Source organism: Choloepus didactylus, chromosome 13 (assembly GCF_015220235.1).
Source record: "Choloepus didactylus isolate mChoDid1 chromosome 13, mChoDid1.pri, whole genome shotgun sequence".
NCBI lineage: Eukaryota > Metazoa > Chordata > Mammalia > Pilosa > Megalonychidae > Choloepus > Choloepus didactylus.
The window spans coordinates 56,867,257-56,891,144 of NC_051319.1; the positions used below are offsets into that span (position 1 = coordinate 56,867,257).

The 23,888-nt window shown below is 40.1% G+C and overlaps 1 protein-coding gene across 6 annotated transcripts in view; it reads right to left on the minus strand.

Annotated features, from left to right (window-relative positions):
* Positions 1-23,888, minus strand: part of SEMA6A (semaphorin 6A) — a 135,078-nt gene that overhangs the window by 19,969 nt on the left and 91,221 nt on the right. For 2 of the 6 annotated variants that reach the window (XM_037801182.1, XM_037801183.1), the window contains exons 8-19: positions 23,232-23,351; positions 22,460-22,548; positions 21,342-21,559; positions 17,582-17,713; positions 15,214-15,369; positions 13,624-13,800; positions 13,028-13,168; positions 12,867-12,947; positions 10,532-10,590; positions 7,709-7,729; positions 7,526-7,576; positions 2,162-2,326 (exon numbers count right to left, since the gene is read on the minus strand). In XM_037801182.1, coding sequence (XP_037657110.1) covers positions 2,162-2,326; positions 7,526-7,576; positions 7,709-7,729; positions 10,532-10,590; positions 12,867-12,947; positions 13,028-13,168; positions 13,624-13,800; positions 15,214-15,369; positions 17,582-17,713; positions 21,342-21,559; positions 22,460-22,548; positions 23,232-23,351 — 1,410 coding nt within the window. The remainder of the gene's footprint in view (positions 1-2,161; positions 2,327-7,525; positions 7,577-7,708; positions 7,730-10,531; positions 10,591-12,866; positions 12,948-13,027; positions 13,169-13,623; positions 13,801-15,213; positions 15,370-17,581; positions 17,714-21,341; positions 21,560-22,459; positions 22,549-23,231; positions 23,352-23,888) is intronic. The other 4 variants (XM_037801186.1, XM_037801188.1, XM_037801185.1 and 1 more) reach the window with 3 other exon arrangements.

Here is a 23,888-nt window from a genome sequence, read left to right on the forward strand (position 1 = left end):
AAAGAGCACCTGTCGGAGGCCCCCAGAAAACCCAAGAAACTCTTGCATCCCAGAAGATGCTGCACACACGGATGTGACATCATCAAGGCACCAACATCAGGGAATGAAAAGAAGCAAGGCAATCACAGATTGGTTCAAGTTAAGGGACATCTTAATGAGTCAGAAAAGAAACAAGACTTTTTCAAGGGATTAACGCAATCACCTAGTCATATCACACAGTGCTTGGCAAAACAAAACAGAGGTTGAAAATAAATCATGAACATTAAAAAGAAAAACAATTCATAGCAAAATGGAAATCAAAATCATAAAAATCATGGCAAAAAGAACATTAAGCTACATCTTTTTTTTTTTTTTTTTTTGATTTCTGCATAAGAACTCATTGGCATTGCCCAATCAACGCACATAATCAATTGTCAAAAATCAAACTCCAGTTTGACAGGGCAAGGCAAGGAGTTAACAGCACAAGAACAGTGATCATGTTAAACACCCATGCAATCACCTCTGCCACCATTGTTTGACGATATGTAAACTGCTTCCAGCTTTGTCAATATTCATAATAAGACCCAAGAGAATGAACAACTCCGAATTTTAAAATGATCTGTCAAACTGTTAATTAGACTCTCTGATAGTCTCCTTTCCTTGGCGGGGGGGTGTTAGTGATTGGAGAAATTCATGCCATCCTTATCAGTGAAATAAGAGAAAACGATTACAACCAACAGCTAGATATTTGGCTGCCACATTTAATGCTTTTCTGGAAAGACATTTTTTTTCCATGAAGTCACAGTGGGCAAACACAAAGTGACTGTACAAAGTTGTCTCTTACCAAGAACATAGCCAATATTAACACATCTGAGGTCTGGAGCCACACATAACAAAGAACGGCACCTGCTTGGGACTGTAGCCTGCCGAGACCCCATCACAAGCCAGTCTGGTTCCTTCTCTGGCTGGTTTATGCTGGAGGGCTCCCTCCAGCCTAAAGAGGCTGAGGATCCCAAATCCTTTTTTTTTTCTTTCTAAGATTTGGGGCAGGGCACATAAATAAGAGGAAGTCCAGAAGAATAATAATGTTCAAAAACAAGATAAAAGGGGCTAGATCTTTCTATTTTGGCCTGGCAAGCAGAACAGCACAGGCTTACAACACTGTCGGGATAAGGAGCAAAAAAAAAGAGGATGAGAGGCTGCCTAGAAAACCTTCTATGAAATTCAGGATAGAATACATGTGCAGAAAACACGAGGCGGCAGTGCTAGGGACTGTCTTCTAAAGTTCACAGGGGCTGCTTAACCCCTGCTTGGATGAAACTCTTGAAAACATACAGAAGTAAACAATTCTGAATGGGGGGAAACAGCTCAGCAACATAACTGGTCTTTTCAGTCTCTGATTTACAAGACTGTTTTTTGGAAAGTAAAGGCCTCTTTAGTTGCAGCTGCAACTAAAGTAGGATGTGTTACCAGAAGCAGCAAATGGCGAGAAAAGAGATGACATTTCCTGTCTCTAGTTAAGCAAAGAAAGCCAGGGAGATTAGGACAGTTCACAGTGCAGTCCCTTTCATTTAGTGTGGCTTTCTTTCAGTTTTAAATGCATAGCGATTCTGCTTGATTAAAAAACATATTTTGTTTTAACCATTGTCCTCCAATGGCAATTACAGTATGTCTGAGGATCGAGACTTGATTCAAATTCAGCACCATGCGGGAGTGAGAGAAGCTACTACCAGCCAGAGAAGACTCTGTCCTGCTATTTCTCAATTCACTGATTAACAGGCCTTTCCTTAGATCACATTCACTTGCCAAAGCCCGCTGTGTGTTCCATTGCATTCTGGTAGGGAAAGGGGATGCAAGAAAAAAAATCACAGAATGAGGCTAAGAGGAGTGGAAAGGGATCATAGGAGCCAGCGTCTGCTTTGGGCCAAGCCATACCTCTTGTGGGTGGAGGAAGCTTAGAGGATGTGTTATTTGTTTTGTGTGGTTTCTCCTTGGTCAGGCAGTCATTTAGGATTGAGTCCAGAGAAGAGTAGTATGTCTTGGTCTTTTTTGATAAGATTTCAATCTCAGTGATTTGGAGGTTCCTTAAATGCACCCATGATTCAGCTGGAAGCAGTTACATAGTCCTCCCCGCTTTTCCCTCCCTCTCCCCCAGAGGAAGACTCATTTTCCAAGGCCTTACCCTTCTTGTCTTGGTGATTATGGGAAGACACTGCCCCCAAAGGGTCTGAGCTCTCAGGTGAATCGAGCAGATCCTTCCAGTTCAGCATTCCTCCCCTAGACTCATAACCCTCTTGGGCCGCCGAATCTGACGTGGTGGTGCTGGGCAAGAGGGAACTGGAGTGCCCTGTTTTCATCACAAATACAGTTAGGGAAAACATTGCCAGAGAAGCCCACGCTCAGAGGCCAGGAGCGGGGCAGCCAGCCTGACCCGAAGACTGAAAGAGAAGACGGCCTTAGGAGTAGAAAGGCTTAGCAGGGTGTGCTCAGGGCAAGGATGAAGGACCAGCTCCTCTCTCTCTCACTTGCTGAGCAAGCCTCGGGGAATCACTTAACCTCTCTGGGCTTCGATTTTCCTTGTATATAAAGTGGGGCTAATGACACTTACCTCCCAGGGTTGTTGGGAGGATAAAATGACCTACTAGTGGAGGCACCTAGTACAGTGCCTGACACAGTAGTTGCTCAAAATACTATTATCCTTCTTTGGTATTCCCATGCAGGTCTCAAGGCAGAGTGTGTCCCTTTGGGAATACTGTTTGTGACTGATGGGGCAGGTTTTTGGTAGTGGATGAGTATCTTTGCCATCACAAACAGTTCAGCTGTCCTGAGCCCTTCTCATGGATGCTCCAGTGTTTCTAGTCTTCAGCTTCAACTCAACTTCAGAGGCATTTCTTTTTCTGGGAGAAGTTACTGCTTTCTAAAGGGATCTACTCTCCCTTTCTTTTCCCGGGAAATGGAGGCCTTAACTACTAAGTGTGACTGTGCCTTTTGTGTCTTAGTTCAATAAAGTTAGTTACATTGTTTCATAACTCATCTCACACTTATGAGTGCCCCCCACCCCCACCACTGACCTTGCTATCAGTGATTGATATGATTCAAATTAGTGAGGGATAGATTTTTGAGATCCAGCACAGCCTACCAAGGATGACTCCAGAAGAAGGATGGCTAGCCTGGGAGTGATGGCAGAAACTCTGGACTTTTCCTGTGAAAACATTCCTAAGCTGTCCCTTCATCATTCCACAAAGGCTAAATGCAGGGGCTTTGGTCTCAGCTGTCACAAAGATTCAAGGGAGCCCTACAACCTGCTCTCTCTTATAGAAATGAAATCTAACTGCTCTGTGATATTAAAGTAGAATCTTTGGCTCATTAAACTAACTTACCTATAGCAACGTTTTGCACTCTTGAAAAAGAGATCAGGGCAACTACTGTGAATGTGTAACTGTGCCCTTGGTAGAAAGTAGGACAGATTCACAATAACACCAAACTGGCTACATCCTTGAGTGTGATTACCATGTATGTGATATATAAAATACTGGCTACCGGAAGGATAGATTACAGAGATAAATGCACTGCATTCTTCTTTTTAAAAATTATTATTGGAATTTGGATTTCCAGAAGACTTTAATATTGCAAATTAAAGACAACATGTAAAAAATAAACACAGCTTTTTGTCTTCTCAAAATTTTGCTTAGTAGGAAAAAGCAAGCCAAGTGGTTCATCTAAGCTATACATTTTTCTATGGAATCACAGCCCTTAAATGTTAACACAAAGTTTTGGTAACATTTAAGAGGACCCTGTTTGGTAGCACTGGTTTGCCCCACACACAGTTTCAAACACCCGCTTTGTTGCAAATAGTCTGATTCAGATCCAAATTCTAAAAACACTTTAATCTAAAACTTAAGGGAAGTGCTTGCGGCTGAACTTTTTGTTTTTCCACTTCTGGGTTTTACAGCTCATCTCAAAATACTGATAAGAGGAGGAGTGGGAAAATTAGTCTGAGAAATGGACATTCAGAATTTCCTTTATTTCCTTTTGTTTATATTGAGGTCTAAAACATAGTCGCTACTTTCCACTCCTGGATTCAAAATCATTCTATGAAATATGTGGTCAGACTAAGAAAGAAATAGGCACCCAGCATAAGCAAACAATTAGCAATAGCTTTGTAGGGAGTTAGAAAAAGGAAACAAAACAAAACAAACAAAAAAAAACAAAGCAAATTAAAAAACTCTCCACCAAGTGCCAAGAATTTCTTTTACCTGAATTGATACGCATTTTGAGCACTTTCAATTTAACTGCGTTCAAGGGGCAATTTTATGGTAACGCTTTAAGTACGGTTTAGGGAGACTATTTCTTAATATGGTAATCTAGGGGAAATATATGCCTAAGGGACACATTCTCAGTAGAAAGATTTCCTGGACCATATGCTGCACATACATGGAGAACTCATTGGTAATGGAAAGCTATGGCTATGAGAGGGAATTAATGTGGACCAGATGGTAGTTAGGTAGGAAAATGTTGCACACAAATGTGAGAAATCAGCCTCTTCTCCCTAGCACAAGTGTTACTCTAATATCTACCACATCTCAGTTTTCTATATGTAAATCTAGAGAAACCATGCATCTAATTTACTCAAAGGAAAAAACAAAGATAAGGCAGCATGAGGCTTGTAATCTTTTAAACCCATACTTGAGAATAAGGAACACGTCTCAGTGGTAAATTAGTTGGAGAAGGCAGTACCTGAGTCTCAAAAGTTTTAGAACCACCATGAAAAGCACTAGGAAGCTTTGATAGTTTGAAATCAACCATCAAAGATGCATATTATTAGCTCTCCAAACGTAAAAAAAAGTTAAAAGGAAACCACTTATATTCCTTCCTATAATCTGATATTAGAGGTTACATTATTTTTACACATTCCCTAAGAGATTTTGTGACCAAAAAGATGCTACAAAAATAGGCAATCATTTGTGCATATGGTATTAGATGTCAATAGATTTGGAACCTATAATTTTGTTTCACCAGTCCAGTAAGAAAGGTCATATTTTAATCAGTGGAGCTTGTGCTATATTATTCTTATGCAATTATTTTCCTAAGACATAGATATATTTTAAAAGCTAACTTTAATATGCATTGTATCGTTTCTCTATATCTACAGGTCATCGCGATTGCAGAGGTTAGAAGCTCTTCAAGCTACTGTAAACTATTAACAATTATCGTAGCTCAATTAGACACAGAAGAGACATAAAATCAATATGAGAGATGAAGAAAGAGGAAAATAATCAGGGTCCAATTCACTAAAAACATGTGTTCTTGCATATGCAACTGGCAGTGCACAGTTCTTGCACATACAACTGGGCACAGAGATTTTGCCAGGCAAAAAGTTTGCCTGGTTTATTTGAAATGATCCTTTTTCCTGAGTGGGCAGTTCTGGTTGTGTGGTTTGCAACATGGGCCTGCACTGAGCCACTGAGCTTTCTCTGAACATGCAAAGCATACAGCTAGAAACAGCATGGAGCAATTTGACGCTGGGGTTGGCTTCTAGTCTACAACCACACTCATAAAAATAGCAATTTGGTCTTTCTTTTGAGGCTACAAATACAGCACCTAGTACAGTGCCCGGCACATCGTAGGCACTAAACAAATATTTGCTGAATTAATTAAATCCAGTCTGGGTCTACTAACTCCAAAATAAACACCTCTTGCAACAGTTTATGAGTAAAAATCTCATGTGGTTTTTGTAAGTGCTGTCAGGACCAGCCCTTATATTGTTGCTTAGTCATGTAACTACTTCACACTGGTTGGCTTTAGCCCGACATGGATAGGAACAGTAGTTAAAGGGAAAATTCCATCTCTTCTTTAGTTTCATCACAGAAACTACTGATCAAATGGGCATTCTCCTTTATTTAAAGTATTAATAGGAAAGAATTAATAAGTTCTGTTTCTTTAGTAATGGAAATAAAAGAAATCCATAGCTGGGAGAGTGAATTTTGTTCATAAAGAGCACCCCATGGTTTAATTACTCTACCGGAGAAATTACCTGGCAGTTAAAACTGGTCTTAGTATGATTGATGGATGCTGGGGAGATTGCTACTTCTAGTAGATTTCAGATCTGAATTTCTCAATATCTGATAAAGATATTCAATTATAGGAACTGATTACAGAGTATGATGTTGGAGAAGAGCAGATGCTAAGTGCGTTCTCTTTCTGAAGGGCAGGGCAAGCTGGATGATGTTTGCCTCCTGAGAAGTTTCTCTTCCAGTCTTTGGTAGTCACTGTTCTCCTTGAATTGTAGATGAGAGAACAGGGAGGAACTCTGTGGACACACCTGCTCCACACTACCTCACTTCTCAAGGGGCCCAGTCAGGAGAAACCATTTTCCATATCTGCACAGCTCCAGTTGATAAATCGTTCTTAAGGACTTCCAAAAGAGGCTTTTTATTTACACTAATTAGACACAGGGAGTGAGGGTTTGCATAGAGCTTTTCAAATCATTTACAGTCAGTTTGAATTATTTCTTTGGATCCTAAATTCACCTGGTTTTTTTTTTTCTTTTCTTTTCTTTTCCTTTCTTTTCTTTACTTGTCTTTATTTCCTCCCCTCCTTTACTGTCTTATCCCTAAAGTTAAAGACCGTCCTGGAGCTGTTACTCTGGTTTATATCTTATATACATAAACTATAAAATGTCTGTGTATCAATGAAACTCACAGTCTATGTTATAATGCAGGAGCTTAAATTTGCCAGCACACATATGTTTTTCATATTATATTAAAAAATACATGAATAGTTTGCCCTAATAAATGTTTGGGGGGTACTTTGAGAAATGTAAATGGATTGGCTACTTTTCAACTTTTCCTATAAAGAGCTAAGAATATTCTGTTTATGGACTTAAAAGCTTTGTTTAATGTAGCATCTGTGTTCTTTAGCATAAGAACAATGGGATAAGTCCTGTTTGCAGATCGCTTCCGCTGCGTCACTCTTCCTTGTATATATTCTGAAGAGATCTCACTGAAAATACGTCTAAATATTCATACTCTTTGTGAGCTTAAATGTTCGTGGCCAGTTCCATGCTATCTTGGAAAGTTTCGTCTAGTCTCTGCACGCTGTACAGGTTTTCCCGTGTCTGTGGGGTGTGGTTTTGAAAGCCAGCATTTTGGGGATGGTACTCTCTCTCAGCCGAGGAGCCACAGCTTATTAGTTATAAACACTATGCTTTTCTCATGGACATACTTAGGTCCAAAAGCAATTTCCTCTCCCTCAAGGACTCATTAAACATACTCACCAAATTCCCTAAGGTCAGCATAGTTCATGCTATGTGGATTAAAAATTTAGGACTCAGTATCACACATCAGTTGTCTCATATAGGGAGAGTGATTTTTGAAGCATGGTGAGATATATAAAATAATTTTAGTGAATTGGGGCCCCAAAGCAACAAAGAATCTGGTCCATGATATTTAGGGATGAAAACTATAAACTACAAGATGATTGACTTGAAGAATTAAAGAAAGAAAGAAAGAAAGAAAGAAAGAAAGAAAGAAATCTGTAAACTGACCATACACTGTGTTGTAAGACATTTCATGAGCTGGTAGAGGAGTTGAAATGTCTATAAAAAAATAATGATAAAAAATTAATTAAAAAAGAAAACCAAGGTTTGAAAATATGCAAGACGATTAGTGAAATAGGATTTCCTGAACAGATTTTCTCTGATATTAAATTATGAGAGTATCTTCCTTACCATTCAGTGCCACAAAGGAATCTGAAAGACAAAAGGGAAGAGAAGGTTATTTAATGTTTTACACTCTACTTGATGTTACTTATATAATAAGTGGGAGTGAGCTAATACTGAACTAGGCTAACATATGATCCCTAATACTAAGTGCTTTTAAATTCCTGCTGGTAATGTAAGATGCTTTATCCACTCGTTGTTTCTGCTTGCACACCTCCATATCACTTCCACCAAGTGAGTTTCCTCAAAGTCAGTGTCTTTGCCAAGAGGCAGAGAAAAAGCAGTTAGCAGGATGAATGGTAACTGTGGATATACATGATTCTAAGAATTTAAGTCCTAGTTTATACAAAGGGACATGTAAAAGGATAAAATAAGGGATATCTAGATCATGCTTACGAAGCACTTTTTTTTTTTTAATTTAATGATTCTTAAGGCTAGAGAGCTTCAAACAGTGAAAGCATGATATCTAAATACAGGTCCATTAATCAAAACTTGATGGCAACAGTGTGGGGAACTTCAGTGTTGGATGAACACAGATTTTGGTCCTTAGACACCTTTTCAAAGCACTTTAATTTACATTTTCTCTCATTTCACCCTCACAGCCACGGTATGAGGAACTGTCCAGTATCACAATGTTCTGAACTCAACAGAGGTTTTCTTGGGAAATTAAAAAAAAAACAAAAAAAATTGCATACACACATAGCACAACACATATATATGTCTGTCTGTGCTGTGGGACTTGGTCAGATTGATGGTTCGCTCAGCTTCTGACACTGGTTCTTTATGATTTACTCATTTTGCCCTAAAATCCTGTTAAAAATTCATCATGCACAAATGATCTAAAACCTCTCTGAATAGCTATATGTGGACAGGTGTGTCTAATAGAAGTATTTCACGCTCCAGCAGGAGCATGGAGCGGGGAGAAGCCCTTGGGAAAGTCAGGCAGGGTCAGCCTTACCTCCTGTCCTGAGCGGACATGCTATGTGCTTCAGCAGGAGGGGGGCTAAAAGCCAGGGTCAGACTGCAGAGCACAGCGGCAGGTCTAGGGGCCTGGCTGCTAGAGTTACCCCAGGAATAGAGAGTAAATCATTGGTTTGGGATCTGAGAATCTCTCCTGTGCTAGATATAGAGGCCTCCTTAGGTTCCTGCACCTGAGGACACGGACGTGGTGTGAGCGTACAAGAGGAGTGGATGCTTTATAGACACAGTGATGGCCATCCTCATATTTTACATGTTTTTACCTATTCAGTCCATATCTACACCCCATTTTTCTGCAGTTTCTCAGATTATAAAGATACGATGAAGAAGATTCACTAAAGCCAGCTAATTAAGTTCACTCAAACATACATAACACAAACCAAAACCTGTTTCCTTAAAAATGGAACTACAAGGCACCAAAAAGAGTAAGGTCCTCTGATCAGATACAAAATTGACACAAATAAATGCATGCAGAGTCGTAAACATAGATTTTTTGGTATCGACACTGCCTCCTACACCAGCTTTTCAACTCCTGAATTTTGTATGTGAAGACACAATGAATATGAATTTTTTGTCAATATGTAATATTGGCAAACAACAAATCAAAAAACATATATATACACAGCAATAAAAGGCTGCCTATAGCCCACACTATTTGATTATATCCGATCTCTAAAAAAATATTTATGGAGTTATAGCCATGATTTTCATCATAGAATCAAATATCAGAAGTAATACAGCTTCATTCCCTTAGGGACTATTGTTGGTGCCATTTTGATTACAAGGTTCTTGAAATTCAGGATATATAGGCATTTTCCAAGAATATGACATTATTCTTTGAATTGGTACTAAATAAAGCATTTTCAGGATATATTGATATTAATCAGGTCACAGGACAACTGGACGGAATGTTGACCAGGATCCTCTACATAGAGATCTAACTAGAATGTTGCTGTTTAACAACTTTTGAAATAAACTCTGAGATTAGTATAGTAGGTTAATTCCTATAAAAAGGTTATTTTGAATCACTTTGCACTTAGTGGGGTACTTCTGAATTTTTTTTCTATCTCAAATGGTAATAGACATGAATCTAACTTTAAAAGATAATTACTTTTTTCACTCACTAAGTTTATTTTTCAGAAACTTAAATGAACAGGAGTGTTCCTATGCCAGGTAAGTCCTAAAACCCAGAGGCAACAGCCTCTTTAAGAACATCAACCAGATGCAGCCCCCTTCCCCATAATGTCAGCACCCCTTTTTAATATGAACAAGTTAGGGTAGCCACTGCCTAGAAATGCCTGAAGATCAAGAAAGTGATTAAACAAGAGGAAGGGGTAGCAACAGACAAGATAGGATTTAACAAACTATTACAAATACTGAATTTTTATATAAATGTATATAAAAAATGTATTAAAAAAAGACAATTACTTTTGATGGTATGTCCAAGAAGAATAGCACAGTTCTCCTTGGTTAAAAAGCAAGGGTACAGAGATCAATCTTTTTATTACTTGGCTAAAAATTACGGTGTAGTAGCACATTTAATAAATCAACAAAACTGTGGTTTTGTAATGGAAATGCTGATACGGCTCTGCTATAATTAATATCCTCTGGAGCGGAATCTGTTCCACAGCATTATAATAACAAAACAGGTGTCAGAAATTACAGCAACAACGTTGACAATGCTGGCTTTAAAATGTACCACTTTTTAAACTTGGTTTTTTAAAAAAATATTGCTGTTATTTGTGCCATTTTTAGTGCTGAATGCACTCAGTTCCACATATGGGCTAGTGTTTCCAGGCCACTCTATAAAAGCACATTTGCCCAAAGATAAACATAAGTAAAAGGTTTACTTACTATGACAGTCTCCCAGGCCATCTGTACTGCCACGTTCTATGTCCTGTTCAAAAGCCAGTCTGTTAAAAAAAGGAGGGCAGGGTGGAAGAAAGACAGAAACAAACGCAGTAATGTGAGCCATTATTCAAAAATAGCATTAAGTTTTACTACAGAAAGTCACACACTGATAAATTGAGTGGCAGGTGCAAAAAGGAAACAGACAACAGCTTGAATCTTTATCTCCACAGGTTATAGAAATGAGTCTTCTGTGAATCTCCAAAGAGAAGCCATGGTTTAAAGCAGTTAATTCAGATATTATTCAGGGAGTTAGTTTGTGGATTATTTACATCCTTCTTTTACTGATTCCCTGAGCATTTTTTTAAACATTTAAGAAATTTACATGTTAAAATGTTCTCCTTATATTTAAGCAATATAGAAGTCTATAAATTACAAATCAGTCTTTTCCTTTCTTTTACCCCCATTCTTGCCTTCCTTGACCTGTTTTATTTCTTTGCTTACCAATAGTTTGCATAACTAACTGTTCATAGGACAAGATTTCTGGTCCATACAGAAAGCCAGTGGGTATGTGTGAGTGTGAGGGGATAGGACCTTGTGGTGCATTTTGCTGAGACTTAGGTAGTTTTGTTTATTCCAGCCCTTCCCCCAACCGCTCATGCTCAATCTTACAAGTTTCCTAGGTCACCGCTGAGCTGCACAAGCTACATAAAATTAACAGGAACAATCTTCTTAATAATAACTATTTTGACTTTTTAAACAAACACACCAGAAACATCCAAAGAAATATTGTCCTTCTTTGAGGAAACTTTGTGCTTATTCCAACAACACAATTGAGACTCCTATTTTTGCAGCTGCCTTAGAGTTTATTTATGAGCCAGGTAGAACAACTGATTTATTTTGAAAGTCACACCTTGATCTAATAATCCACTGTGTTTGGTTTTCAATGTCTTTGCTGTGTTAAAAATCAAATGCATCCTCAAAGGATAAAGATTTCCAGTGCTAATGAAAGTCAAGATTCATCAGACCCTGAAGCCCACTCCCCAAGGGGAACCCAACACTCTGAGCCATGCCAGCATCATTAAAATATGTATGTATACCCTTAAAGGAACTATTTTGGAGTTCTGATGTTGACTTACAAATAATTTTTTTAAAACCAATCTCATTACCTTTAGTCATGCCTTGAATAGAGAAAGGAGAGAGGTCATTTTTTGCCTCCTTGCCTGTGCTTTGTGATCCCTTCCTCCTCAATCTCAAGGGCTCCCATGAAACAACATTAGGCTCTAACATTATTGTACATCAGTATTGCTACTTGTAAAGCTGCTTTAATAGTATACCGTGAGTCAACCGTTTGTGTTAGTCAAATTTCCAGGTCATTTATTTTTTTAGTTATTATTAACTCTGTTTATGGGAATGTTTCCTCAATTCCTACAGGAGGTGGTCATCAGATATGCCCTTCTGTCTGTCTGTCTAGCTCTTCTCAAATGGGAGAGGAGGTTTAGAGTAACGTGATGATGGTTCTGCTCCCCCCTCAGATCTGGGGAGGTGGACGGAATGGCTCAGAAAGGCTTCTGTTTCCAGACAGCACCTTCCTTGAGTCGTCACATCCTGTTCAGGACCTGCACCAAATATTTTTTCCAAATATTATTTTGGATTTCTTGTCCACTAAGGTAAAAACATAAAAAGCGACCAATTACCCAATGCCATCCCAACATTTAAAGCCAGGGCAACAATTTTAAATTCCAAATCCCAGACATGGAAGAGTGGCCTGATCTAGCAGATCTACTGGAGAATTGCCAAGAATTGATTGACTGCCTTTGGAGAAATAGGGTCAACCGTTCTTCAGTACAGGAAAAAAGGCTTGTTAGAGGTATACACCATGCTAGCTGTACAAATGCACTGTTTAACAAATGCTCTGTGATTTCTCCTCGGACGTGGATGGGCAATTAGAAGAGCCAGCTTTGCTATGGCTGGACAAACTGCATCACTATTCTAATTGGGATCTTATTGCTCCTTTTCTCTGCTGTTCTTGCACCATGATGATTAAGGCATGCCCTTTCTTGTCCCTCTCCCCAGGGAATACTTAGAGGCTCACTGAGTTTCCTTTCTCTATGTTTTTAATCAGTCTGACGATGATTAATCAGCTGGAAATCTGCCACGTGTGACGTGGTGGAGTTCTATGAAATGGGAAAAGGAAGCAGAATGGTTGACAGTCCAGTGGATGAGGTCTATGCACAGACGGCTGGGTGGTGTCGGTGTGCATGAGTACAGCTAATCATGTGTCTAGACTGCATATTGGCCAAAGGTCACTTCACTCCCTCCCACGCCTTGGCCTCCTTACCTGCTGCTGGGTGACAGATAGGCACAGGAACCTCCTTCCTTTATCCACCCGCAATATGGGTCTCTGGAGGCGATACAGGTTCTGCAGGAAGAGGATGATCATGAGCTATGTAGGAATCCTTTCTAACCACTTTCTAATGGTCAATAAGACAAAATACATACTTTTTACACTTCCCATGACGTTCACACCGGCCAAGGGGGACCTTTATCACACAGGTGGAGAATGCAACATACAGAGAGCTGCTTGCTTTGTCCAGATGCATACCCATAATCCTCTTGTCTTCTACTCCATCATAGCTGCACCTAATTTTATGAGGCAGGATAATACCATTAGCAGACTCTGTTGAGTCAGGTCCTCTTTCTCCTGCCAGCACCCTCATACCCCACCTCTCAGTCCACAGGGTAGTTTCTAATCCTAATCCAAGGTGGGGCAGATCCTGTGTGTGTGTGCTCACATACACACAACATATGTAGGTGTGTATGCATTATATATGCATACAATACATATATATGCACATATACACACAACATATATGTATGTATATATTTATATGCATACATACATGTCTGTCTATCCATCTACACACACACATATTTTGGCAAGGAAAAATATGCTTCTTGTGTGTAAAACGTTTTTTAAAAATAACATTCAAAGTATATAAATATGAATAAAACCCAAATCGACCAAGATTTTTCTCTGAGTAAAGGAGCCAAAATAGCATAACAGCTATTAAGGAAGAACAAAATATTCCACATACTTTTCAGGGTTGTAAACACTCATCTCCTCCAGGAAAAGGCTGTCATTTAGGAAACCACTGTTTCCTATCCTGGCCAAGAATTTCAAGATGATTCCCTTCTCTGATCCCAGGAAAACCACAGTGTGATTCTGATATGGCCCAGCAGCAGTGTCCACTGCAATTTTGGTCAAGCGGTATCTAAAATGACAGGATAACATATTTTATCTCTTCGTTGGTCTATCATTGAAGAGTCCCCTTTTCCACTTCAAACGATTGTGACATAGCTTTCTAGTAATAATTTCAAGAAAAATATATGCATATAAATAATGCTCTCAAGCTGCTCTGGCTCTTTCTTTCCAAATGCAGAGCATTAGTATGGCTCCAAAGTGGGGGGGGAGGAGGTATGTGTATGCGGAGGCCAAGTTCCATAATAAATAGACAGCCATAACCATCTGAAACCACTCAGCAATAATCCCTTCCATGAACAACAAGGAAAGGCTAATGTCTCCTGTGAAGAGGGGAAGGAATAAAATGGAAACTCATAAAACACTTCATTTCACATTGAAAGGAAAAGCAATGATCACCATTTCTCCATACTCTTCCTCTAAGTCATAAAGGTTTTGTCATCAAGATGTTAGACTGGAAAATTTTCCGATTGAATTTGTAGGGGCTGGAGTTCTGAAAGATGGAGTGGTAGAGTGCTGATGACACTTTTAATAAATATAAGGGTGTGCAAGCCAAATAAGATCCCTGGAAAGCCAAAGATGAAGGGCACAGTGGTCTTGCCTCATACCTAGGATAAGTCCTACTAGGCATCCTCTTTGAAATCTCCTGATAATTTAACATTCACGGATACCATTTTGTCCTAAGCACCACAGAAGGAGCCAGAAACCATGGAGCCTCCTGGACAAGAGCCATTACAATACTTTAAAATGTATCAATAAAGTCATGGTGGTAAATCCAAAAAAAAAAACAAATGATGTAAAAAGTGAATTGACATTTTGTTTGATGACTGCCACAGTTGTACTGTACTTGGGAAAGTGTTTTGTACTGTTTGAAAATAAGCCGTACATAAATACAAGGAAGAGTCCTTAATATTATCACTGGATCCTTAATTAGCTATCCCTTTTCTGTTGGCCAGCACTTCAGATAGCAAATATTGAGGTAAAAATCCTTCATGCTGGAGGACTTGAGCAAACATGATGTCCATGCTCTGTCTGACAGCTAACAATCCAGAACTATGCTTGCATGGAATCTACAACGTGTTTTGCAACCATAGCCAACAAAACAGGCATTCACATCCACCGGTTGATTCTCCTTCACTGCAGCTCAGCATTTGCACAGATTGGATTAATGGGCTAACCTGGAAGGAAATATCTTTGTTTCCTGTAATCACTGGCATGTTTCCAACTGGCCTGAAAATATCAGAACTCTTCTCACTGGAAATGTGGTTGAGGGGGTTTGGTGGAATCTACCCAACCTGTCTGCATTTCATAGCTGAATCAATGCCCAGGATAACAGAAGATGTTTGTGGCATTTACAAATCTACTAATTTGTTCTACGATCATGAGAAGGAGGTAAGGAGATCCATATAGTTTGCTTAACACCCACCTGACCATCGTCCTCAAGAACCACGGCCTGTTGATAATGGAGGGCACCGCCTCATCCATGAGCGGGTGTGTCTTGATGAAGTTCAAGGTATCATCAGGAAACTCATTAGAGGTTGCATATTTTTCTAAGGAGGATGAGCCAGCGCAGCAACCCGGCCTAAAATGAAAAAACAAAGGTGGGAGGGAGGGAGCTTGTTTCATGCCTTATGGCAAATTCTTTGAATGAACTGCCTCTCTAAGCATCTGGCATGAGGGAGACTGCACTGTAGGCTGGGAAGAGGAAGTCTAACAATGCAGAATGCCACTGAATAAAATATGCTTGGATTTCCTCTGGGCTGCCTCTTTGTTCCATAGAGGGAGCCTCGGCCAGAGCTCAGTTCAGCTTCGGCTAAGGGTAGCTTGGCTTCTTCCCAGCAGCACCAATAAACCCCAGTGAACAGTGCTGGAGCCTGACACAAGTGAATGAATGCACAGTTTGCACACATTTCAGGACTGCGCTCCTCATCCTAAAGCCTTGGTAGAGGTTCTTCAAGCGTTTGTTCCACCAAAGGGAGAGAATTGAGTAGATTTTTTCACAAGTGTAGAGAACAAAGGCATTCAAAAACTGCTGAGATATATACCAGCAAGACTCAATGTAATTTCTTATTACCTAGGCTCAGACAGAGAACATCAGGGTGGCTTTTGGTGGTTGTTTTGTTTCGTTTTTGTCTGATTTTGCCAGGTATGAAAAGCCAATTATACTGAAGATTCTTTCCTGAAAGGTCGTCTCTTTGTATCTGAACAATGACAAGGAAAATTGGCTTCCACAAGAAATTCGATGGTTTCAGGAGTCAAGGAACATCCCAGCAAAGTCAGACCAGGGAGATGCGGAAAGCAGCCCTGTCTGCAAACACCTGGCCTGCCTGCGGCTGTGGGAGTGGGGCCTGGGCCCCCACAGCACAGGTAGGATGCTCTCCAGGTAGACACTGCTTTTTAGTTCCACCCCGTTTCATGGCTCTAACCCACACAGTGCCGTGAAAGCATGCTGATGTCTGCAAGAGGGATGAGGCAAGCATGTGAAAAGAGCAGTATAAACCCACTGCCATGGTTAGAAAATCACTTAAAGTACATGTCCTGATGACAGTGGCTTTGTAGAACATCTTCACAAGCCCAAGAGAGCATGTTACAAATGTACTCCCTGCAAATGGACTCCTCAGGCTTAACTCCCCTTCCTGCTTATCTAGAAGGTAGCTAGCATAAGGCAGTGTCTTCACTCTTGGACAGTTAGTTACTCAGGGAATGTTTATCTGAGGTTGCCAGGTGTGATTTTTGCACCTTGTCTGCTGTCCATAAGCAACGGAGTATGAACATACCAGATAATTCAGGTGATGGAGATGAATCAATCTCATGGGTATAGTGGTTCGTATTACTTAAGTTAGTTCAACTAAATGCACTGGGCTAGGTATTGTTGGGGGCGGGGTGAGGTTGGGAGAAGGAGTTGGAAACCCCCAAAATTAGTATCATTGGGCTTGCTTTCAGAAGGTCACAAATTTGTTGGAGGGAAGGTAGACACACATGGATGTTTCTATACATTTAGATCGCAGATGCTGTAATGGAGGTATGGAGTGTGTGATTCATGGAGAGAGCAGGCTTGGGTTGGGGGGGGGGGTGTGGATTTCCACAACTCTCTCAGTTAGAAAGAAAGTGTAAGCTGGTTTAGTTTGAGGAGATGAAGGAGAAGACACAGGACCAAGAGGTCCTAGGTTGTCTCTGAACCAGACGTTTCCTGTAAAAGCAATTCTAGAGCACACTTTGGGGAGGAAGGTCCCTGCACCACAGCCACATCTAAAACAGACCAGAACCCGGCAGACTGGAGATATCTCAAAGCTCCTCTCTACCCGCTGGGCTCTTCCTGCCCTTGGCCCGGAGTCCCTGGCATGACAATGACCAGGCCTCATCACAAAATCCAGGGAACAGTATTTACAGTTCTATACTTTATTAGGGTTTAAAGACACAGATCTCTGAAAAACTGAAGGGAAGCAGAGAGGAACAGTGAAAATAACCTACTTGGCTACATGAATTTACACAATACACCACCCATCTCTGGGCCTCAGGTTTCTTCTCCAGCGACCAATCATTCTAAGATTACACTGGATAAACCACAGATACAGAAGCAAAGCACAGGACTGGAGAGAACTTGCTTTGCACATAACTACAGGTAAACCTGGGTTCGGTGAAGGGGATGAAGGCATATGACCTCACAGCCCTTTCTTTCGTTTTGGCATTTGCATCTGCATGGTCTCCATGGAAGGCACTGGTGTGGTCACTATCTGGAGAAAAGTTCACCGTTTCTAGAAATTTAAATTAGCTATATAAACACTGGCATGTACCTGGGCTTAGGCACTCGTTCATCAGGAACTGGTGTCCATGTGGAGTCGGGAGACTTCTGTTCTTTGAATCTCCCAGTAAAAACACTGGCAATGTCAAGCATGTCATAGGCACAGACGGCAGAGCCAGGGATGCTGCAAAATGACATTTCGCGAAACGTTACTCACTCAACAGTTACGCGTACAGTTTGGAAAACATACTCCAAAGAACTTTTTTGTTACTGACAGTTGAAAAGTTTTTACTCAAAAACTATAAATATAAGGGATCCTAGGGCAAAAAGAGAATGCTTTTTTCAAGGAAATTTGTATCTGTGGTCTTAAAGAAAGGGCTCCTTATAGCGAACCACAAAGAGAAAAAACCCTTCATGTTTTCACTGCCTCTGGAAACTGCTTTGTTTATAAAGGAAGAATTCTTGAGCTGTGATTAGAATTCATGATTTAGAAGTTTCATGAATTCCCTGCTATTAATTATCAGTCAATAACCCAAGGATAAAATCTTTGGAGAACATTCTGCATCTCTAATATTGCTGAAAATCTGAAGTAAAAGTGCCTCCACTGTCCACACAGTGCTTCTTTGAAATTTGGTTCTTCAAGCCAAGGACTTAGGGTATGAGAATGTGTGTGTGGGGACTGCACACAAATTTTATATTAGTCACTGTACATTTAAATTTTTACTTCCTGTTCATTTGCAAAGGACTCTTTGCAAATGAACAGGAAGTAAATTTAAGTCTCTAAAGCACCAGCATTTTGCAAATAAAGTGCTCTATAAAGTGCCAAATAATAATAATGACATTTTTGACTGGCACTCCTGGAAAGACTTGGGGATTTTTTTTTTTCTGTCCATGGTGGGAAGACATAAATTATTCATTCATCTGGGCATACTGTGTACATTTGAACCCACGTTGGTTTTTGACTATGGTTGCTCCTTTATTTTGATCAAATACCTTGCAGGCACCAGCTGGCCCAGAGTGTTAATCAGGTTTTGAGGCCATGGGTTACCCACTGCAGGAGTATCAGGGCAAGACACAGGTGCACTTTGCAGCATGGGAACATCCCCGGGCCAGGGAGAACAACCCAATCTTGCTTTTGCTCACATTGAAAGGATATGGCAATCACTTCATAAACAGTTAGGAGAATTTTATGCCATCTTTAATTTCATAGCACAATCATTGAAGTATTACTAATAAAGCAAGAAATAGAGGACCAGGAAGCTTATTTAAAACAGGGTGGCAGGAAGAATGGAGAAAATGTAAAGGATTACCTCTTTAAAAAGTACTATATATAACATAATTGAGTATATAATACAGGGATTTCTATTTGCTTTGGAATTTCAGAATTCTATCATTATTTATTTTCTTTCATAACACTTTCTTCACATCTCCCTTTCCTAAAAGGGACAGGTGTACATATTAACTTTATGTATTAAGAAAAATAGAACAAATATTGCTGGAAATATTCTATGATGCACTTTGAAGACAACCCAGGGCTTTTTCATCTTCGTAAGGTTAGAATCACTTGTGAAATCCTTTCTTCTTCCTTCTCTGCTTTCCTTCCTTCCTGCTTTCATTTTCCTTCCCTCCCTCCCTCCTTCCTTTCTACCTTCTGTCCATTCAACATATATTTATGGAATCCCAACTATGTCTTAAGTAGTAGATGCTCCATAATTAACCTAGAGTCCTGCCCTTAGTTGGCTCACAGTTCAGTGTGGTGGCAAATAGAACAACAACAACTTCAGGTCAATCTACTAAGATTAGTTTTTAAAAGAGGTAACCCTAAGGTCCCATGGGAAGTGATTCTTGAGCTGAGACTTGGAGTATCCACAGGGTTTCAATAAGCAGATGTGGGTTGGTCAAGCAGCTCTGACAGAGCAGGGCATGGACAAAGCATGGCACATTTAGGAAATGACTCTTAGCTCCAACAGGGCCCTGACACAGGCTGAGCAGAGGATGGCAGGAGACGAGCTGGAGGAGGAGATGGGGCCAGGCCATGAAGGGGCTTCTATGCCACGCCAAGGACTTAGGCTTTATCCTCAGGATGAAGAGGGGCCTTTAAAGAATTTGAAATGATCCAACATGACCTAGTTTGCATGTGTGGAGGATGGAGTGGAGAGGGATCAGACAGAGGGAATAAAACCAGAGAGGGACTCTAACTTATAGATGAAAATGGTATGTGTGTCTTTAAACTGGTTAAGTATGAGTACCATTTTGATTTTACGGAGTATGATTTCTGAGACTGAATAAGCATGTACTAATGGATGTTTCTGAGGGGCTTTTTTAAGAAAATACTTTAAATGGAGTACCATTAATACTCAGGAATCTATTACTATATAGTAATCACAAAGTAACCTGTCTCTTTACCAAAATAGACAAACTAGAAATGTGCTCTTAAATTCTACTAGCCCCTGCATTCCCCTGTTCCAAGACAGAATAGTTTTTAAATATCCTGGTTAGACGAGATCTGACTTACCAACAGTCAAGGCCTGACTTTTTAAAGCCTTTCTATCCTCAAGTCTAACAGTCCCTACAGATGGCCAAAGGTTACTGAAACCTAAATGAAAATTTCCTGCTACAACATGGGTTCATATATCTTCAGTGAGGAGCTCTTGACACTTCCCCTCTGTATAAACGAGGAACATTATTTCACCCTTCAGCTTGCTCTGTTCTGGGCTACACCCATTGTTATGCATTTCTTTCTAGATGCTATTGTCTACTGTCATCATTATGTGCCTGTCATACTTCTTAAAAGACTTTGCAAAAAGTGTAATCTAAAGCATTCCTAGAGGAAGATAGTCAATATAGAACTTACAAAGATGTACATAGAAATGAGGGCATAGAACATGTAGCTTCACCTCAGGACCACACCCTGAGTTATCATTTTCACACAACAGTGCCAGGACTCTGAGATCTCATTGGCTTAATGGAGAGCTGAGTGCCAGGGCAGCTAATGCCTACCTTCCCTTCTAGTCCTTAATCTCCACACATTTCTACTGCTTGAGGATTGATTACTGGTGTGTCATGTAATTGCTCAAATGTCTTAACTTACCTAAACAAAAAATGTAGAAATTAGCAGGCTGATACTCAATATTTCTAAATGCAAGGTTTGATGACTTACGAATCCCCACTACAGCCCACCAGAGTCAGACAATGAGTCAGCGGTCCTTGGGATTTTGGCCTTGGCCCAACAGTTAGGGAGGCTGCCCCGGGGGGACTTCCTCTGACAGGTCAATAACCAGGTCCCTTGGGATCGATGCAAGAGGGAGTCATCTGAGTCCCAAATTTCACTCAGTTGCTTTAATGAATTTTCCACTGTTTTTACTTCAAAACTCACCAATCCAGTCATGCAAATATTAAATGTCAGAATGTTAGATGAGCTGAAAGGACAAGAGGGAAATTCTTGAGTTTCAAAGCTGCCTCTTCCATATACTGGCTACCCAGATCAGGGAGAATAATATTTTGAGCTCAATTTCCTCAAGTGTAATAGTATCCAGTTTCCAGGATTACTGGAGGGATTTAGAAATAACACATGAATAGTGTTTATATGCCAGGCATATAAATAGAAGTTATTGTTGTAATTGATCTAATTACTTCCCCTAAAATCCTAATCTAATAATGCTTATAAATTAGTTTGTGTTACATGCTTCTTAGCTACAAAGAGTGAATGGCAATTTTTCCTTCGATTGCGAATACTGTGTATTAGAAGAAAACCCCTGAGAAAAGGAAGACAGGAAGAACCGATGAGGTCAACAGAGCCAGGCCATGGTTACCTGTTATAAGGTGTGGAAAAGGTTGCCAGGACGACATCACGGCCATTAACATGAATCACATCTGTAACCGCCTGGAGTATGTTGAAATAAAAATGAGAGTCTCCAGGAACTGAGCAGTTCAAGCGAGCCTTAAGAAAAGATGTCCACTGTTTCTCCAGGACTCTTTGAGACCCTCCCATGTCATTCTTGCAAACCTGAGCCACTCTTGGGAAAACTACCTGCAGAGGAAAAACACCCAGGGAAAATGAAGTGCATTCACTTTGCAAGGAGATATTCATAGATTTTGCCTTTCCTTGAAAATAGAAACACAACAACAAGGTGCTTAATTTAATCTTATGTTTCTAAAATCAGTAGTTAAAAAAAAAGAGAAAAACACAGCATTGGAACAGCATGTTTTAAAAGATAAGGCTGTGACATTTAATACAGAGCCATAAATCCTTCAGGGGATCAGCTCCCAGTCACATAAACTCATTTCCATACAGACTGCTTAGCTTTTTATTTCCTCAAACAAAAGCACACTTTGTATGCATAATCTCTGCCATCCTTACTGGCTGCCTCTAGGCCCCAATTTCATACTCTGAGTTTAGGTTCCTTTAACTGTGCAAGCCACCTTGGCATTCTATTCGTGCCCGCCATCTTGGCTACCTGGATCTGCTCTCTCTGGTAAAAATAACTGAAATGGACATCCCTTATATGTTTCTAGTACTTTTTGTAATAAAGACAAAAATTAAGACTCTCAGTTTGCTTAATGATACTGGATATTAACCACTCTCTGTGGAGTAAAAAAATTGAAAAGATAAAGTTTTGAATGTTCCTAAAAACCAAATCTTAAGGTACCTGAAGCTAGGTATGAAATCAGACAAATATCTGTCGATTAATTTTCAGTAGAAACATTTAAATGGTTGGTTCCCAGTTACTCATTACTGTTCTGAGCAAGCATAGAAAGCTTCAAGACAGCACAATGTTTCATTTCCACCAATCTTTGGCTGGATCTCCTCAAAACGATGGTTCTGTCATTAAGATTTATGGTTCTCATTTAAAGGTCATTCATAATATTGGTCCCAAAGTGGATTTCTGAAGATGTTACAAAGGAAGCCGGGGTTCTCCTCCTCTCTTACCTTTCCCATGGTGTTGTACTCCACTGCTATTTCCCTAAAGAAGAAATAGATATAGTCTCCATAATCCACCGCTTGGACAAAGTACGGCTCTGTGGACAAATGGGAGTGGAGAGTTAAAAGAAGAACTTCAACCAATTGCAGCCAAAGCCTTGTTATTAATTAATTAAAAGTGTAGGGCCATTGGACATTTGGTTAACTACTAACCATTTCTAATGACTTCACACACACAAGTGCTGGTGATTTCATAAGGCATTTGAACCTACCAATTACATCTTTCAGAAGCTGTTGCAATAACAATGAAAAATAAATGAGTTTTGCATATCTCGGTGATTTTATTTTCCACAACAGAATGCCCATATTACACAAAGGATTTTGCGCACATCTCCTTGCCAACCCGGAATCATACAAGGTTGTGAATAGCTTTTTCCCTTTCCCCCTGCCTGCCTCCAATGCCCTGTCCCCTTCTATGAATGACTTGTTCAGTTCTTTTCATGTGGGACCCTGAAATGTGAGTCTGAGGCAGGGAAAGATGAATGTAATGTATTCTATTGTAGTGGCATTGGAAATTTTGTTAATACTTCAGAAACTCAGGGGAAAGGAAAAAGAGAGGCAAATAAATCAGCTGGGGCAAAAGATGCAATTTACACTTTTCTGTCTGTCAGAAACCATTACTAAAATGAAACTACAGTCTGGTTCATCCAGACTCTAAATCTCCCACAAGATGTGTATTTCTCCCACCCGTCCTCTTTTCTTCTATTAATTGTTTGTTCACCTTTTAACCATTTTGAATCGTGTTTGACGGTCCGCAGGGTTGGGCTGTCTCCAAGACTCCGGTAAATGACTGCGTCTATGGCGAGGAAGTCGGTCACTGTGGCTGAATACAGTTTTCCGTCTTAGAAGAAGAAAAGGGGTGAATGAGGTGGGAACAAGACAGTGGGGCTGGGGAAATGATAGAGAAATCCCCCCAGATTGCTTTCCTACATCAGGCAAATGAGATAGGACAACTGGGAAAGATCCAAGACTGACTGGGAAAATACTTGGCCAACATTCCTAACCATTTTAAATTGTGATCATGAGAGATGAACCATTTTTCATTTTTAAATTGCATGGCAATTTCTAAGCAGCAGCAGCGCAGGGAACTGGGCAAATGACAAATGTTGTTTGCTTCACTTGGTTAGATGGACCTTGACTGAAATCTCAAGGCCAAGGCCCCTTGCATGCTGCTACGGCCACCACATCGTGGAAAACTGGATTAGGTGGGAGTGCAAGAAAAGATAGAAGCTGATGGTATCACCAGAAATTTTAAGGACAAGCAGAAGTAATGAAGTCCTCAACTTGAGCAAGTGAGGGGAGGAGAAGAGAAGGAGTCCAGAAGCAAAAAAGGATTGACAAGCTTCTGTCCCAATTCTCTGACTACTTATAGCCTAAG